The 18,147-nt window shown below is 40.3% G+C and overlaps 1 protein-coding gene, 1 long non-coding RNA gene and 1 other non-coding gene across 10 annotated transcripts in view; 1 reads left to right on the top strand and 2 right to left on the bottom strand.

Moving 5' to 3' along the window:
• The window catches only part of LOC108292209, a 69,250-nt gene extending 58,017 nt beyond the window's left edge, over positions 1–11,233 (bottom strand). For 3 of the 5 annotated variants that reach the window (XR_001820191.2, XR_005197478.1, XR_005197479.1), the window contains exon 1: positions 10,968–11,233. This is a non-coding gene — a long non-coding RNA (uncharacterized LOC108292209). Of the gene's footprint in view, positions 1–7,438; positions 9,039–9,068; positions 9,109–10,967 lie in introns of those variants that run through there. The other 2 variants (XR_005197481.1, XR_005197480.1) reach the window with 2 other exon arrangements.
• On the bottom strand, positions 6,429–6,551 carry LOC119468724. Its single transcript, XR_005197487.1, has one exon. It is a non-coding gene; the product is annotated as a small nucleolar RNA SNORA3/SNORA45 family (small nucleolar RNA).
• The window catches only part of ANKRD17 (ankyrin repeat domain 17), a 178,125-nt gene continuing 171,142 nt past the window's right edge, over positions 11,165–18,147 (top strand). For 2 of the 4 annotated variants that reach the window (XM_017512944.2, XM_017512950.1), the window contains exon 1: positions 11,165–12,027. In XM_017512944.2, the coding sequence (XP_017368433.1) occupies positions 11,623–12,027 (405 nt within the window). In that variant the 5' untranslated portion in view covers positions 11,165–11,622. The remainder of the gene's footprint in view (positions 12,028–18,147) is intronic. The other 2 variants (XM_017512945.2, XM_017512949.2) reach the window with 1 other exon arrangement.

The following is an 18,147-nucleotide window of genomic DNA, read 5'->3' on the forward strand; positions in this document are numbered from 1 at the left end:
CCAATAATGAGATAAAACACTACTGTCCCACTATATCCTGCCTGGAACATGAATCATCTCTTTGCCACCTTGACGCTGTCACTTCAGATCGACTATGGCAGTATTGTAGTGCTTAAGTTCAAGTAATGCTTATTTTATTTAATAATGGCTCCAATGCACAAGAGATGATGCTGGCATAGTGTTACCATTTTTCTATTTTATTATTAGTTATTGTTAATTTCTTATTGTGCCTAATTAATAAATTAAAGTTTATCATAGTCATGTAGGGAAAAAAAACACAGTATATATAGGGGTCAGTACTATCTGCTTTTTCAGGCATCCCCTGGGGCGTCTTGGAATATATCTCCTGTGGATAAGGAGGGGACTACTATACATAATCAAATACATTGTTTCTATTGTTATTCTGAGCAAAATGTTACTTATTAGATTAAAAGTTTTGTTTTACCTTTACTTAGTCCTTCTCTGATGTGCTTCCTTTCTTTATATGGATATGAGTTTTTTCCCTGTACTATTTTCCTTCTTTCTGAAGAACATCTCAACATTTTTTGCAAGGTCCCTCAATTTTTGCCAGTCTAAAAGTCTTTATTTTTCCTTCACCTTTGAAGTATAACTTTGCAAAGTAAATAATTATTAGTTGGTGTTTTTTTCTCTCAACACTTTGAATATTTCACTCCAGTCTCTTCTTACTTGCATGGTTTTTAGGGAGAAGTCAGATGTAATTCTTATCTTTGCTCCTTTACAGATAAGGTGTTTTTTCCTCTGGCTTTTTTTTTTTTCCCGAATATTTTTGTTTTTGAATCTTTTGTTTTCATATATATTGTCCTTATATAAGACTATTTTTATTTTTGATTTTCTGAAATTTGAATATTTGCCTATGTGTAGTTTTGTTTTGTTTTTGGCATTTATCCTGTTGCTATTCTCTGTGCTTTTTGGATCTGTGGTTTGGTGTCTGACATTAATTTGGGGGAAATTCTGTCATTATTGCTTCAAATATTTCTTCCGTTCCATCAAGGATTTCTTCTCCTTCTGATATCCATACTATTTGTATCTATACCTTTTGCAGTTGTCCCACAGTTCTTAAATATTCTGCTCTGCCTTCTCTATCCCCGCACCCTGTGCCTCATCCCCTGTCTTTTTTCTCCATGCTTTTCTTTTTTGAGACAGAGTTTCCACTCTGTTGTCCAGGCTGGAGTGCAATGGCATGATCTTGGCTCACTGCAACCTCCACCTCCTGGGTTTAAGCGATTCGCCTGCTTCAGCCTCCCAAGTAGCTGGGATTACAGATGTGCACCATCACACCTTCCTAATTTTTGTATTTTTAGTAGAGATGGGTTTTCACCATGTTGGGCAGGCTCGTCTTGAACTCCTGACCTCAGGTGATCCACCTACCTCAGCCTCCCAAAGTGCTAGGATTACAGGCGTTAGCCACCGCACCCTGCTTCACCATGCTTTTCTGTTTGGGGAATTTTTATTGTCCTGTTCTTAAGCTCAGAGATTCTTTCCTCAGCCAAGTCCAGCATACTAAATAAGCCCATCAAAAAGCATTCTTCATTTATGTTACAGGGTTTTTAATATCTAGCATTAAACACCCCCTTTTTTTAAGAATTTCCATCTATGCTTACATTTTCCATTTGTTCCTACATGTTGTCTACTTTTTCTGTAAAGCCCTTAGCATATTAAAAAGTTTCATTTGTTTTTAATTCCTGGTTTAATAATCACAACATTCTTACCATATTTGGCTCTAGTTATGATGCTTAATCAGTCTCTTCAAACTGAAAAACACTTTTTTTTCCTTTACAAATATGTCTTGTAATTTTTTGCTGAAAGGTGACTATGATGTGCTGAGTAAAAGGAAGTACAGTCAATAAGCCTTTAGTAATGTGGTGGTAAGGTTGGTAAGGTGTCAGGGAGTGGAAGCATTCTATAGTCTTATGATTAGGTCTGTCTTTTGGTAAACCTGTACCCCGGCACGGTAAACTTTGGCAGTGTTTTTTTGTGTGTGTGTGTGTGTGTGTGTGTGTGTGTGTGTGTGTGTGTGTATGTTTGTTTGTTTTTTTTTGAGACCGAGTTTCCCTCTTGTTTGCCCAGGCTGGAGTGCAATGGCGTGATCTCAGCTTACTGTAACCTCCGCCTCCCAGGTTCAAATGATTCTCCTGCCTCAGCCTTCTGAGTAGCTTGGAATACAGGCATGTGCCACCACGCCTGGCTAATTTTTTGTATTTTTAGTAGATATGAGGTTTCTCCATGTTGGTCAGACTGATCTCGAACTCTCAATCTCAGGTGATCCGCCCACCTCGGCCTCCCAAAGTGCAGGATTACAGGCATAAGCCACCATACACAGCACTTCAGCAGTGTTTTTTCAGTTGTTTTTCCCTCTTAAAATGGACAGAATTGCTAAAGGGTACTAGAGTGGTGTATTTCCCTTTCCCACATGGAAGGCTAGAACCAACTGGAGCTGAATATTTTCCTTCCCTCAAGCCAGTTAGGCTTTGATAAAACCCCACCGGGTTAGGCTCTAATAAAAAAGTTTCTTCTTGCCCAGCCAAAAAAAAAAAGAAAACCCAAACACAAACAAACAAAAGTTTCTCCTGTGGGCAGGGTTTGTTAAGAACAGAATGCTCTGCTCTATTTCAAAATGGTTGCTTTCTCCATCCCTCAGCCAGAAGTATGAGGGGATTTTTCTCTGGTATTCATTTTGAGTTCACCTTTATGAGTATACTATGCTAGTACGACTGGAAGTATAATTCACAAAGGTGTAAGGGCTCCTCTATGACTGGGTTCCCCTGGAGTTTTTGATTCTCAGGCTTGTCCACAGTGAGGCTTCGGCACTTCATCAATTACAGTTCAGGTTTTTCTATCCCAGCACTGGTTCCCACAGAGGTTTCTTCTCTGGTTATGATTTGCTGTATCTTCCTGTCTCTCCAGTTCTGGGGGCAGCAGTTTTCCCTGTGTCCTTATTTCTGAGGAATTGAAGAATTGTTGTTTTTTGTTTGTTCAGCTTCTTACTTATTAGGATGGAGTGGCAAGTTCTAAGCCCCTTACATAAGACTAGAAACTCTGCCTACTTTTAAAATTCATTGCTGTGTGAAAGTATCAGCTTGCTTATACTTTATTTTCTGGGTTAAGTTACACAACATAAAACTTTTGCATATTTGAGGATATGAGAAGATCTCTGGGTGAATTCCTGTATTTCAAGGATCTACTACTTATTTCCTGCATAAGACATTCAGAGTTATGCAGTTTGTAAGCTATACCCAGTGCCCTAAATAGTACTGTGGTGCTATATAAATACCTCAGATATTTAATAAACATTTGTGGAATAATCTATAAATGAATGAATTAAAGATTTCCCTGGAACTCCTTGGATTCTTTTCAGTTTCACCAGATCACCCCTAGTTTTCTAATAAATTCGATTTGTCCTGAGAAAGATAGAAGGAATTGTTCTAACGTTTAATATTGTTATTAGTTGTTAATATTCTAACTTGGTCTGAATCTTAACCTTGGACACGTTTCTCTTGATTTTCAATTTGAAAGTACAAAATTCAGAAACTCCCAAATCTCTGTGCAGGAGTGTTCTATGCAATAACCACTCTAAGTCTTCCAAACAGTAACAAAAATTGCTAAATTGACAAACAGAAAAGTAAACACAAAACTAAAATGTGGGTAGCTTATTTGTTTAGTAACAAGAGTTAAATTATTTTGTTGTAGATTATCTTTTGCATACTTTTATTCTCAGAGTGTTTTTCTCTGTTATCCGGGAATCTTTAGGTTTTTCCATTCTTTTATTCCCTTTTATTTTTCCAACCTAGGAGTACATGCAGAAGAATACTAATTTTAATTTTAAACTAAACAAATTTTAAGAGGTGCGATATATACTTGGGAAAATTTAACATGAAGGATATATTCCCCAAATAACATTTAATTGACTTAAAATGGATTTATTTAGGTAGCAGCTCTGTTCTACTAATGTGCCCGGTAGTTAATTACTATTTGTTTTAGACTGCAATCCCCAGCCTTAAGCTTAACTATTTTTTACTGGGCTCTGGTTCCAGAGGAGTGGACTAAGAAAATTATTAATGCGGGCCGGGCGTGGTGGCTGATGCCTATAATCCCAGCACTTTGGGAGGCCGAGGTGGGTGGATCACGAGGTCAAGAGATCGAGAACATCCTGGTCATGGTGAAACCCCGTCTCTACTAAAAATACAAAAAAATTAGCTGGGCAGGGTAGCGCGTGCCTGTAATCCCAGCTACTCAGGAGGCTGAGGTAGAATTGCCTGAACCCAGGAGGCGGAAGTTGCGGTGAGCCACGATCGCGCCATTGCACTCCAGCCTGGGTAACAAGAGCAAAACTCCATCTCAAAAAAAAAAAAAAAAAGAAAATTATTAATGCTAGAGAAAGGTGGTAAGAGAGTGAAGGGGTTTTCAAAATCACGTCATATAAGGAGTAGTTAAAAAGAGAAGGATGTTTCCCTAAGGAAAAGAAGACTAGGGTAGATTCTGTATCAACATTTATCTCAAAACCCTTAGCATGGTCCACAGGGCCTGAATCATCTGTCTTCCACTTAATTCTCCAACCTCCTCTTGCAAACATTCTCACTTTCTGTATTTCAGCTCTTTTGGCACAGTTTGATACCTCCTTTTTTAGGCCTTTTGCATATACACTCCTTTGGCTAAGAAGATTCTTCTCTACTTGTTGGCCTATTTCCTACTATAGATCTCTGTTCACATATTACTTCCTCAGGGAAGCCCCAAAACAAAAGTTTCTAGCTCAGGTTTCCCTTGTAGCAGTTATTTCATTTGTGTGCCTTTCACGCTAGACTATAAGCTTCAAGACATAAAGGACCATGTTTGTTTTGTTAACCATTTTTTCACCTAACACAGTGCCTGCTATGTAGCACGCAGGCAGCAAATACTAGGTGAATGAACATCCATGCTTATGCCAACTAAATTGCTGATTTCAACTCAAATGCCAAAAGTTTCTTAAAAACCTACACAGAGGCCGGGCGCGGTGGCTCAAGCCTGTAATCCCAGCACTTTGGGAGGCCGAGGCGCGATCTCTTGATCACGAGGTCAAGAGATCGAGACCATCCTGGTCAACATGGTGAAACCCCGTCTCTACTAAAACTACAAAAAATTAGCTGGGCATGGTGGCACGTGCCTGTAATCCCAGCGACTCAGGAGGCTGAGGCAGGAGAATTGCCTGAACCCAGGAGGCGGAGGTTGCGGTGAGCCGAGATCGCGCCATTGCACTCCAGCCTGGGTAACAAGAGCGAAACNAAAAAAAAAAAAAAAAAAAAAAAAAAAAAAACCTACACAGAAACAATAACAAAAAAAATTGATAGGTGACATAAGCGAATGCATAAGGATAGTAGGAATAACAGGAAATTATAGAAACTGCAGAGAATTGAAGACAGCAGGCCTTATAAAAAAGCATTCAAGTCAAACAACTTTGAAATTCTGTGATGACTAAGCACACAGCATGTTCATATACCACATTTGGCTATAGGCTGCCAGTTTGCAACACCTGTTTTAAGTAAATTGATATATTCATTATAATATTGTAGAGGGCATTTAACGCCATGAGAAAATGCTCACATATACTAAGTTAAAAAAAAAGCATGCTCTGGGATACCTCATTGGTGGATTCAAAAATTAAAAAAATAAATTTTAAAAAGCATGCTTAATACAGAAGTGGAATTCCGATTTCATTTAAAAACACACAGAGAAAACACTGTGTAAAGGTTTGTACTAAAATGTCAACAGTGGATATCTCTAGCTGATAGAATTATATGTTTTGGTATGTGTGCTTTTTTGTAATTTCTTAGTGTTCTAAGATGAACATGCATTGTTTTTGTACTCAGAAATAAATTGTTTTTACAAGGTAGAGAAGTAACTCAGGTGTCAATGTGGAGGATAAAGTAGAGTACAATAGGATCAGAATCAGGGAGATTGACTATTGTAATAATATAGGTGAACAATGGTGAAAGCCAAGTGAAGGCAATGGCTGAGAGGACAGTGGTTATCAATGTTACCTGGTCCTCTCTGCTGAAACATATGCTTCAATTTCTACTGGACTGTAGTTGTTTATGTTGGGCAAATTTTCGGGTGGAAAGCAGAGCATAAGCCAGTAGCTCCCTGTTTTATTTTTTAGCATTTGTTGGCATTTAATAGAACCTCCTTCCCTGTGGCTTCAAGCCACCAGGACACAAGTCCTCCCCACAACCCCAACTTAATCTTTTCCTAAGCTGTTCTGCTACAGAATTTGGCCTTCACGATGACAGGCTGCTTTGGGAGGTTTTCCTTCTCCAGCACTTTATAGTAGCTCTAGAAGAACAGAGAAAAGAATTTACAATACACTGTGGCAGGTACCAACTCCCTGATGGGAATGAGGAGATTCCTGCCAACCTATTTTCTAAAATCAAGGTAGAGTATGTTTCTGACCGGGCACTAATGGGGACACTGGTTGCCCCATCAGTGATCAAGACCAGCAGATTCTGATGACTTCAGCACATTGGACAAGAGCTGTGTCAGGATGTGACTCCAGTCACAGAGAGCTCCCTGTTTTTGAATTCCCAACTCTTCCTGGCAGTATCTATCCCTTATCTCTTGAAATTTCAACCTGGAGTAGAAACCCAGGAAATATTTCTCAGTTCATGGGTTATCATCCCCTTCTGCAGTATCATTGAGACTGTCTCTGTTTTCCTGTAATGATTTCATTCTTAGGCAGGTTCACCCTACATGATGATCAAAGGTGACATGTAGCTTTTGTTTTGTTTTTTTTTCCTTATTCCAGAGGCAGGTGCCTTTTTCTTAACAGTGCTACCCCAAATGATGAGACTATCTCTGATTAGCTTCATTTTTGCTAATCTGCCCATTCCTAAACAAATCACTATGGCTGAATAATAGGATACTTTGGCTAGCCTGATTTGTAGGCTCACTCCTGTGGTATAAAATTAGAATTACGTAATGAACAATTACATCTGGAGAAAGAGGGACAGGTCTATATTAGGATACACTCTCAAATCTGTAGTCTAACACAAAAGAATGCATATGACCTCTAACACAAGTGTCCCTAATTGGCAAGCAAGTATACTCCAAGTGAAGATTCAGAAAACCAGAAGTCCTATCTTGTGGCTTTGCCATCTTTAACACATAGCTTCCAGAGCAAATTTGCTCATCTGCCTCAAGTTGGTGGTGACTGGGGTATCTTGGATTGCTCATATGATGTTTCCATGGCCCAGAGAGCTGGAATAGCAGCACATCACTTCTACTCACATTCCACTAGTTAGAACCTGATTAGCACACCTAACCCATATACCTAATTGCAAGAGAGGCATAAAATATAACTGTGTGGCCAGAAGAATTTAGCATGTACAAGAATCCACTATTCTGATCACTAAACATGTATTTTACCTCTCTTTCCACACGCAGAACATACCCTGTCCCAAGGGAGACAATCTAAAGCTTTATCCAGTCACTGGAAAAGGCTCAAAGTCTAGGATTTTCAGAAAATGCGCAGTTCTCTTCATTAGGTACAGATGTGACCTAAGAACTAAAAAGACAAATTGTCTTCATCGTCACCCCCGTCCCTGCAAACCCAATATACAGTGGTAGCTCAGAGACACACAACCATAATACACTCTCATTCAGAAAAGAAAAATGTGACACTGAGCAATATATGCAGTATAATAATAATGAAATACTGTATAAGCATTTTGCCGCCCATCTCCTTGAGACTAAAGAAAGTTTTGATGAGACCCCAATTCTAGTTTTCAGGAGAAACTCCCTGTCCATTCTTTTCTACAGTTCCCGACAGGAACTTCTGAAATGTTCTTTTTTTTGTCCATCATTCTCCAAAGACACATTCTATGTGGGTACTGGGGAGCTGTTAAGCTTTTATGCTCTATTTTCTACTTATGCAAGACTGAGGTTGGATAGTTACCCACTGTTTTAACACCTGAACAATATATGAACCAGATTTAGTAAGATTAGTAATAAAATTCCTCTAAAAATGTAGTCTTCTGATTGAAGTGCTTCTAGTAACTATACCCAAAGTTCTTTCTCAAATAATTATCAAGCCTAATTTACTGCTTTGATTCCCTGCTCCTATGCAACTTCCTCTAGATCTTTATCATAGCTATCTTGAAGCCACCTGAAATAATGACGTTGAATGGAAAGACCAAATCCTTTTCCTGATCTTTGTTGCAGGACTTAATCTCAAGGGTAACTATAACTCAAAACCTCTCCTAGTTTTTTTTGTTAGAAGTCTAAAAAAAGTCACCTTTTTCAACCCTTCCAAAGAAATATTCCTGTACACTCTCACTTTAGTAAAACTTTATTAAAAGTAAAATATAAAATTCAACACGTAGTATTACTTTTGCTCTTTTCAATCATTTTCTCTGGAGCTAATCTCAACAGATAGGTGATCTGATTTTGAATTATTCCAGGTGACAGTTTTACTAATTACTTCGCCATTGAAAACACAGGCCTCCTTTTTCCAGCCTCCAAATCACATTCTCTACCACTTGCTGCATCATAAGTAAGTTGATGTAACATACTTTAGGTTATTGTCTTGGCATTACTACACTTCTGGTACCAATTTCTGGACTAGCTATGGTCATTCTAGCTCCTATGCATATAAATTCTCAAATCTAAATTTTTTTCTCATATAAGAAGTCCAAAAAGGAGTGTTTCTAATTGGGATGGCTCTCTTCCAAGTAGTGTTTCAGCCACTCATTCCTCTCTTTTCTGCCTTTGGAATCTCCAATATGTTGTTTTCATTGTCACCATGCTCAGAGGCATCAAGTTGACAAAAAAAGAGTAGGGGAGAATAGGGGGACTTCATTAACCCTAAAAATGAGCACATCATTTCCAATTTCCATTCATATTTTCACTGGCTAGAAGTTAATCACAGCCAGGTGTGGTGGCTCACATCTGTAATCCCACCACTTTGGGAGGCTGAGGCAGGTGGATCACTTGAGATCGGGAGTTCGAAACTAGCCTCATCAACGTGAAGAAACCCCATCTCTACTAAAAACACAAAATTATCTGGGTGTGGTGGTGTATACCTGTAATCCCAGCAACTTGGGACACTGAGACAGGAGAATCACTTGAACCCAGTCGGCGGAGGTTGCGGTGAACCAGTATCGTGCCATTGCACTCTAGCTTGGTCAAGAAGAGCTAAACTCCATCTTAAAACAAACAAAAAAAGTTAATCACAGGACTACAAGCAACCACAAGGAAAGCTATGAAATTTAGTTTAGCTGTGTGCCCAAGAAGAAATAAGTTTCATGGGCTAGTCAGTCCCTGCCAGAGGTTCTAAAAGGAAAAAAAAAGTTAGAAAAAGAAATAAAAGAAAGTCACTTTATGAGCCTTGTCCATTTTAATACTTTTAAACCTTATCCTGCTAGTCCCAATAGGATTATCATTTAACTATTATAGTAAAGAGCAAAAACTCATTTTCCTCCAAACAATGATATTAAAGAGGGCATATTTGGTAGCATGACAGACACAGAAACTAGACTGCAGAGGGCTAACAAGTCAATTTCAGAAAACAAAAAGACACTGAATATAGAATACTTTTTGAAGAAAGAAAGCTTGCTTGAGAAGGAAACAACTGAAAGCTAAAGAAGGATTAGCTAAGGAACCAGAATTTGTAGAAGGTTGAAAACAGAAAAGATAATAAATGGATGAGAAAGAGGAGAATTGGAACCAGAATATGTACGAAGAGTTAATCTCACATATGAACAGGGAGTCTCTCATTCCCTGATGCTGGAGAAAAGGAAATATCAGGACATTTGTAGCATTTGGAAAATTGTGAAATTCTAAGTTAAAAGTCATATAATGAAATGGGCTGAGATTTAAAGTCTGCAAAAAGTATTCAAGAGGAAAGGGAGAAAGAAATGCTGAAGAATATACAAAGTAGGAGGGAGGGATGTAGCTGAAATTATAAAATCTAAATCAATAGTGGTGAGATACACAATATAGTGTTCTGTTCCACACTGGAACTCAGCAACGACTGTAGAAGAGGAATAGGCAGATGGTTACCACTCTGTATATATATTTACTATAGCACTTATTACACTGTAAAGCCCCTGGAAGCAGAGACTTCGATTTCACAAATTATGCACACAGTAGGCACATGATGAATTTTTGTTTGAATGAACTGATTTAGTCATTGCCAATTCTGCCATGGTACTATGTAGAGTACTGGCAACTGCCCACATTTCATATGGTATGCCAATGCTAAAAAGAAGAAAAATGCTATATAAAAAAAAATCCAGGCATATTCAGCTAAACTTAGCAGTCTTAAAATGGCAACTATGTCAGCTGAGACATACTTTTAATTTTGTGCCAGTACATCTGTCTTTGATGTTTGCTTCATTTTCCTTATGCCACTATACTCCTACTAAACCAGAAAGGGATAATTCTGAGTTCAATGGGCTCCACTATCATTTCAAAACTCCTTAAAGTTCTTCAGAAACCTAAAAATGAACTCACAGCCCTATCACAGTATTCCTTACAAGAGAAGGATACAGACAATAATCATTACTTATGCCTGCTTCATAGATAGAAGTTGAATCGAAGAGGGCCGAAGAGCTAAATTAGGGTCATTCAGTGAATCGTCTACAAAGGCTGGCACAGACCACGCATCCTTCCCGTGTCTTCCTCCCCTTGGAACCTTGAGTTGTAATGATCTTAGACATCTCCTAATCTACTGCCTTCATATTACACACGTGTAAACTCAGGTACAGGATGTCTATAAGCCAAACCTTAAACTCAGTTAAAGAAGGCTCTTTCCCCAACACAACGCCATCTCTCAGGATCCAAAGCTCTCTCTCTCGGATTGGCGGCGGAAAAAATGACCAGGAATAAAATTACGTTCAGCAGTCCAGAACGAGGCCCCCAACTCCCATATCTGGCAGACAGCCTCCCGCTAACAAAGTGTCTGGACCGCACCTCCGCACCTGCTTCCCACACTGCCCAGGGTCGGCTCCTCGCCAGCTTCCCCGTCCTCTCTACACATCGCAGCCCTGCGCGCCCGCGAGGCCCCAAACGGGGCCCTCGAAATCTCACTTTCGCCTTTCGGCTACCCGCGCGCCACGGCTCAGGCGACGGCTGATGGCGTCACTGCACTTCCGCCTGCGGCTGCGTTCTAGTCACAAGCCAGGAAGGAAAAAGGGAGGGCTGCAGGGCTGTGTGTGCGGGAGATAGCGAGTAGAGAAGAAATCCGGTAGCTTGCGGGCGCTCCGGCGGCAATTGCGCCCCCCTTATCAGTCCCCGCCGTTTCCAGTCGGAAGCTGCCCCAGGCACACTTCCCCAGCGTCTTTCTAGTCTCCTCTCCTCTGGGTCTCCCAGCACCCGGTTTCCTTCTTACACCTCACCCCCCCTTCCCTTGCTCCCTCCCTCCTTCCCTCCCGTCATCAGACTCCCCGCCCTTGGTATCGCGAGACGAGGTGAGAGCTGGCGGAGCGGCGGCGGCGGCGGCGGCAGTAGAGGTGACCGAGGCGGTGGTGGCAGAGGCGGCACCGATTGCTGTGTTGGCCCCAGTGCGGCCGAAGTCGCGGTAGAGCGTAGCCCCCACGCCCCTCCCCCGTCCGCGCCCTCCCTCTTTTCCTGGGGATGGAGAAGGCGACGGTTCCGGTGGCGGCGGCGGCGGCGGCTGCGGCTGCAGAGAGAGAAGGGAGCCCCCCGGCGGTGGCGGCTGTGGCTGCCCCCCCCCCGACGGCGGAGGTCGGCGGCGGCGTTGGCGGCAGTAGCGGAGCTCGTTCGGCCTCGTCTCCTCATGGGATGGTGCGAGTCTGCGACCTGCTCCTGAAGAAGAAGCCTCCGCAGCAGCAACACCACAAGGCCAAGCGTAACCGGACTTGCCGACCCCCTAGCAGCAGCGAAAGCAGTAGCGACAGCGACAACAGCGGCGGCGGTGGAGGCGGAGGTGGAGGTGGAGGTGGCGGCGGCGGCGGCACCAGCAGCAACAACAGCGAGGAAGAGGAGGACGACGACGACGAGGAAGAGGAGGTTTCTGAGGCAAGGGCCTGGTTTCAAAGGAAGGAGGGAGGACGGGATTGCAAGGGATAGGGGCCGGGGCCGAAGGTGGGATGGGACTTGGCGGTGGGACAGATTCCAGTAGGTTGATCTCTTAGGGGCCAGGCTTTCGACTGCCCCCTTTCTTTCCTCGGCCTAAATCGTGAGGTGTGGGAATGTGGGGGAGGGTAGCTGACACGTGGGGGTGGGAGGACCACGGAGTTCACAGAGTTGGTGAACAGCCTGTTATCATGGGATGGCTCACATGGTTAAGGATGGAGGGAATTGGTTAGATTCCCTGTTTACACGCTGTGGGGGTGATCTGCCTGGGGTCAGTAGGGCCACCTTATTCTGGGGCGGGAGTGAGATCAAAGCGGGAGGAGTAAAATAATAGGTAGATGAGTCTCTTGGGGACCAACTAGGAGGTTGATCAACTTCTCCCAGTTATGAGGTGGAGGGGAACAGTTTGAGGGGGGATGTGAGGTTGTAATGGACTCAGAGCTAAGTGTTTGTGTATATGAGGGGCACGTGAGAAGCTGTACTTTTCCATACTGTTCTGCAGGGTTTTTCACCACTATCCTGGCTGCAGAAGTAACCTCACTTCCTAGATCTCTCAAGGATTTTGGATGAACTGATGCTGTACTTTTATACATTTATCAGTAACTTTAAATAATTACAAATGACCATATACATTTATAAATTGATAAAATATATTTGATCCTTACAGATACATACATATATGTCTTCAAATATTTCTTAGTGCGTTAGAATTAAGCCAGGACCTGTTGTCCCATAATATGGGACAACCAAAGAGTCGGCTTTGGAGCCAGGCCTGGTTGTGGTGAGTTGGAATAGGAAAGGCCTCTCGGTTTGTTCTAGTGATCTGGTTTCATAATAACTTTATAATTTTTCCTGGGTCCACAGACAGGCGGCGTTGCAGGACCTTATTCCTCAAAGAAGCCCTTAAAACCCAAAGGCTCAGTAAAACATACCATACTGACAACCAACTGAGAGTTAGCTTTACTGGTTATTAGCTGTCTTACCTCTCTCTTGTCTCCTTCCTGAAATAGAATCTAGAAAAAAATCTTTATCTGGAGAGGGAAATTGTAACTTAGGCAGCAGAGGGAAAACAGCTTTAAAGGCTGATTTTAAACTTAATTTTAAGAGGAGACCAACTGATTGATCTAGAAGCACCACTTACTATTTATTCTCTTCCACAAACGTGGAACTTATTTTGGTGTAAGCCTGGTTTTTGGAAAATTGCATTTATTGAATCCTGGTTTCTGTTGAAATAGAGAAGTACCTTTTAAAGGATTTGACACATGTAGAAGACCAGATTCTCTTTTATCTCAGACTGAGTTATATAGGTAGAGATGTTAAGTGTTGAAGTCTGTATGAAAAAAGTGCCACTCTTTGTTTTTATTCCCATTTAGCCTGTTGGATACTGAGAATAGGTTTGTATTGATAGATTTATATTGGCTTACTTGGATGGTTAGGATACTGTGTTACTCTGGCTGCATTTGAAACAAGGAAAAGAAAGATGTGATAGGATCCTTATCTCTAATAAAATTTGTCATGGTACTTAGAATCATTTAATTGTATGATTATCAAAGGTGAGAAACATTTTACAGATAATTCAGCCCTTTACTTTGAAAAGGAGGAAAACACGGTTTAGAGGAAAGTGGTTGTGGTGGGTAGTAACAAAAGTAGAAATCAAAGTTTTCTAATGGCTCAGACCTGTATATTTTTTAGTGATAATTTATTTCCTTTTATTTTTCTCCTGACAACATTCAGAAAAATAGTGACTGAATAGCAAGGTAACACAGTCCTGTAGCTATGGGCAAAATACCAACATTTAAAATTTTAAATTCTCCCAAAAAATAGTAAGCTCTGGTTTAGAGCAAGGTTATGATAGTTGAATGCAATACTTACGGGGGTATTCTGCTGCAAACTTCACACACTTAGGTAGTTTTGTCCATTGGAATATGGCCTAATAAGCAAAACTTTTAGTAATTCCTTATAAAGAATGACTGTAAGTTTGTAGGTGTGTTTATTTTGTGGGTCAGGTTTGTTTTCCTTTTATAACATAGGAATGGTTATGTTGACTTTGACCAACTGTAGTAGTGTTTCTATGTTTCTGATGTACCTTCTCCTGTCTTTTACATGGTGGTGCAAACAATGGGTTTGTGATTTGTTATGAACATGAGTCAGGGGAAATACATGTAAGAAAGTATACTCACTGGCCGGGCACAGTGGCTCATGCCTGTAATCCCAGCACTTTGGGAGGCTGAGGAGAGTGGATCACCTGAGGCCAGGAGTTGGAGACCAGCCTGGCCAACATGGTGAAACCTTGTCACTACTAAAAATATAGAAAAAAATTAGCCAGGCATGGTGGCGGGCACCTGTAATCTCAGCTACTTGGGAGGCTGAGGCAGGAGAATTGAACCCGGGAAGCGGAGGTTGCAGTCAGCTGAAATTGTGCCGTTGTACTCCAGTCTGGGCAACAAGAATGAGACTCCGTCTCACGAAAGAAAAAAGAAAGTGTACCCATTTAAAAAATTTATACAGATGAGGGATGAGCAGACAAAAAGGAGTACAGGTTGTCTCTACCCCTATCTTCATCTTTTGACCAAAGTAAAGAAAAATAAAACTGTAAGCTAAATGGGTGAGTTGTGTAGTGTTTTTCTTTTAATTACCGTTTTACTGACATGTCAGCAGAAGCTTAACTTTCTGGAGCTAGGAAGTGTTGTGCTAAAATCACAGTGTTGTCTTTTCTCTAATTCATTCTGTTATAGACTACACAATAAAAAAAGTAGATAAAATGATCTTTAAAATTATCCTTCTAGTAAAGATTATCAAAAGATTAAAAAGGAATGTGAAAGTTTATAGTTTTGTGGTATTTAACCTGAAAGGATAACTTTCATGTAACAAAAATACATAGCTTTGCTATAAATAAATGCTACCTGAATAATCCCTGTATGTGCCAAAAGAGGAAAACTGGAAGAAAACGAGAATCAATTTAAATAAGAACTTCATTTAAGTGTTGAAGAGTAAGAATATAATCCCTAGACCTTGGACTTTACTGAGAATAGGATTTTACTTAAAAGTATTTCAGAATAGGATAATCATGTTTTAGATAGTTTGCATAACTTGAGGTATACCTGGAAACAAGACCAAGAACTACCTGCCTCCCTCTCCCCCTCTGTTTGATACAAAATCTTAGCTGTAAAATCGAACATGCATAATTTTCTTGGCTTTCAGTGAGTAACTGACCAATATGGAAAATACAAATGTATTTTCTAACGTAAAAGCCATAACGCTCTTTCAAATTAGTGGACAAAATTAATTAAATTGCTTACTTGACTATTAACAAGAAAATAAATCTTATGCTTTCAAGAATTGATACTTTATTTCAGAAATAACATTGCATTCTATTAAATGCATTTTTGAATATGAATGATTTTAGTATTTTGTTGTTGTTGGAGACAGAATTTTGTTCTTGTTGCCCAGGCTAGAGTGCAATGCGATGATCTGGACTCACTGCAACCTCTGCCTCCCAGGTTCAAGTGATTCTCCAGCCTCAGCTTCCTGAGTAGCTGGGATTATAGGCCAGCTACTCAGGAAGTAGCTGGCTAACTATTGTATTTTTAGTAGAGACAGGGTTTCACCATGTTGACCAGGCTAGAACTGTTGACCTCAGGTGATCTGCTGGCTTCGGCCTCCCAGAGTGCTGGGATTACAGGCGTGAGCCATTGTTCCCTGTGATCTTAGTATTTTCTAAAGCAGATTCAAAGGGGGAGAAACAATTTGGTTGAAGATACATAAAGTTTAAATACAGTAGGAGTCGATCAGAATTTCATCTATTTTTGTTAGCACCTGTGACTAAATCAAGAGATAAGCCTAGGGAAGAAATTTTAGACAAAAGGGAGCCAGTAAGTAAATTAGTACAGAATTATTATTGAAAAAATTTGTAGGGCAAGGGAGGATCTGTTTACAGACGTAAAAAGAGTTGAAAATGAGGGGCTGGGCATGGTGGCTCACGCCTGTAATCCCAGCACTTTGGGTGGTCAGGGTGGCTGGATCACGAGGTCAGGAGTTAGAGACTAGCCTGGCTAACATGGTGAAACCCCATCTCTACTAAAAATACAAAAAATTAGCTGGACGTGGTGGCAGGCACCTGTAATCCCAGCTACATGGGAGGCTGAGGCAGGAGAATCTCTTGAACCCGGGAAGCAGAGGTTGCAGTGAGCCCAGACTGTGCCACTGCACTCCAGCCTGGGTGATAGAGCGAGACTCTTCTCTCAAAAAAAAGAAAAAAAGAAAATGAGGGAGGAAAAAAAAATTTCAGAATTAGGCTGTTTCCTCAGTTTCATTTGCAAATATTTTTGTTTGTTTTTTAATGGAAAAATGCTATCTAAATTCCACCTTTCTAAAGCTTAGAATCCTAGATTGGCCCAGAAAAGCTTGCTTATTTCATCTCTTATTTGGTGTAGCAGTATTTGTAAACTAGATGTTAAGATCTTTGAAGCAGTAGTCTGTCTTAATTATAATTTATCTTGTCTTCTCTCCTGCTTAAGCACAGTACTAGAAAAAACAAAACAAAACATTTTTAGTGAATAACTAGTACTTAGAGAGGATTCGGCATTCATTTACGAAGAGAAGAGAAGGAATAGAAATTCTTCCCTTCTTGGATCCAGGACCTCTGAATAGCTGACGTTTAGATTTCAACATTTTCCAATTTCTTAATTCCTTTTCTTAGTGACGATGATCTTCTGTAGGTTTTAAGGGGAAAGCCAGTTAAACTAATAGGAATTGATTGTTGAATGCCTGGTATCTTAAGCCTCCTAAATTTTTAGTTTTAAAGAGTAAATGAAAATGAATATTAATTCAGTGCCTACTGTTTGTAAAGGCTAGGTAAAGGTTAAAAGTATGGATTCTGGAGCTTGGATTTAAATCCTTCATCTATCACTTACTAGCTTTGTGACCTTTGCCAAGTTTTTTAACCTCTACTGCAGTTTCCTCATGTAAATAGTATAAATGGTAATGATAGTAGATACTACTTTATAACATTATTATGAGAGTTAGATGACTTAATACAGTTTTCATGTATTGTCATTTTATTCTCATTATAACCCTATGAAGTAGGTGCTGCTATATTTGTTTCATTATTCAATAAATGTTTGGAGTTCCTACTATATGCGAGTATTGTGCTATACTGGGTGAGAAATGGTGAACGAAACTATTGTAAGACACCTTGATTTAACAGTGCACCAATGAATAAATACGAGTTTGGGGAGGTGTGAGAGTGAACTTAAGTGGTTAAACGTACATCTTGAATAATGTGTGAGTTTTGGAAGTATACAGATGTTGGCAGGGAGCATTCATTTTGCAGGCAAACATACTGGCATAGAAGGATTTTAGGCAATTTCATCAAGGTCGCATAGCTAATAAATGTCAGAGTGGGATTAACCTGGGACTGTTAGAATCTAAGCCTTTTCATTCATTCATTTATTCCCTCACTCATTCACATGCTCTGTGCCATATGGTGTTAAATACCATATTTCAGATCGTGGCAAATTCAGATTGTATAGGGGGAGATTCTTTTCAGCAGTAGGGCAACCATTGAAGACAAACTGGTCACCCCAAGCTTTTCTTTCCATTTCTAATGAAAAATTCGCTAAAGAAAAAGAAAGCAAGAAATACAGAGTATAGAAAAACAATCCATAACCTACCACTAGAATTAGGTTGTTAACAAGATGAAAACTTTGTAGTGAAAAACCACCCTTTCTAGAGGCAATTTATTACTACTTTCCTGCCTTTCAAAATACTTTTCAAGGTAATATTTCCTTATTCATTTGAAAAAAAAAAATTTCTTTTAAATAGAGATTGTTAACTTGGGGTCTGGATAGGCTGTGAATCTCCTGATATTAAACACAAGATTTTGTTGAAGGTGCTTTTAAGGCTTTTTTTTCCTTCCTTTCTGCCCTAGCCCCATAGTATATGTGCAGAATTTTCATTAGATCCTCAAAAAGGTTTGTGATCCTCTCCTCTCCCTTCTACTTGGGTACTTTGAAACATTCTCGCTGCAGATTTAGAGGGGAATTTGGCCATTTTTTTGGATTA

The sequence above is a fragment of the Cebus imitator genome, unplaced genomic scaffold (assembly GCF_001604975.1).
Source record: "Cebus imitator isolate Cc_AM_T3 unplaced genomic scaffold, Cebus_imitator-1.0 Scaffold480, whole genome shotgun sequence".
Lineage (NCBI taxonomy): Eukaryota > Metazoa > Chordata > Mammalia > Primates > Cebidae > Cebus > Cebus imitator.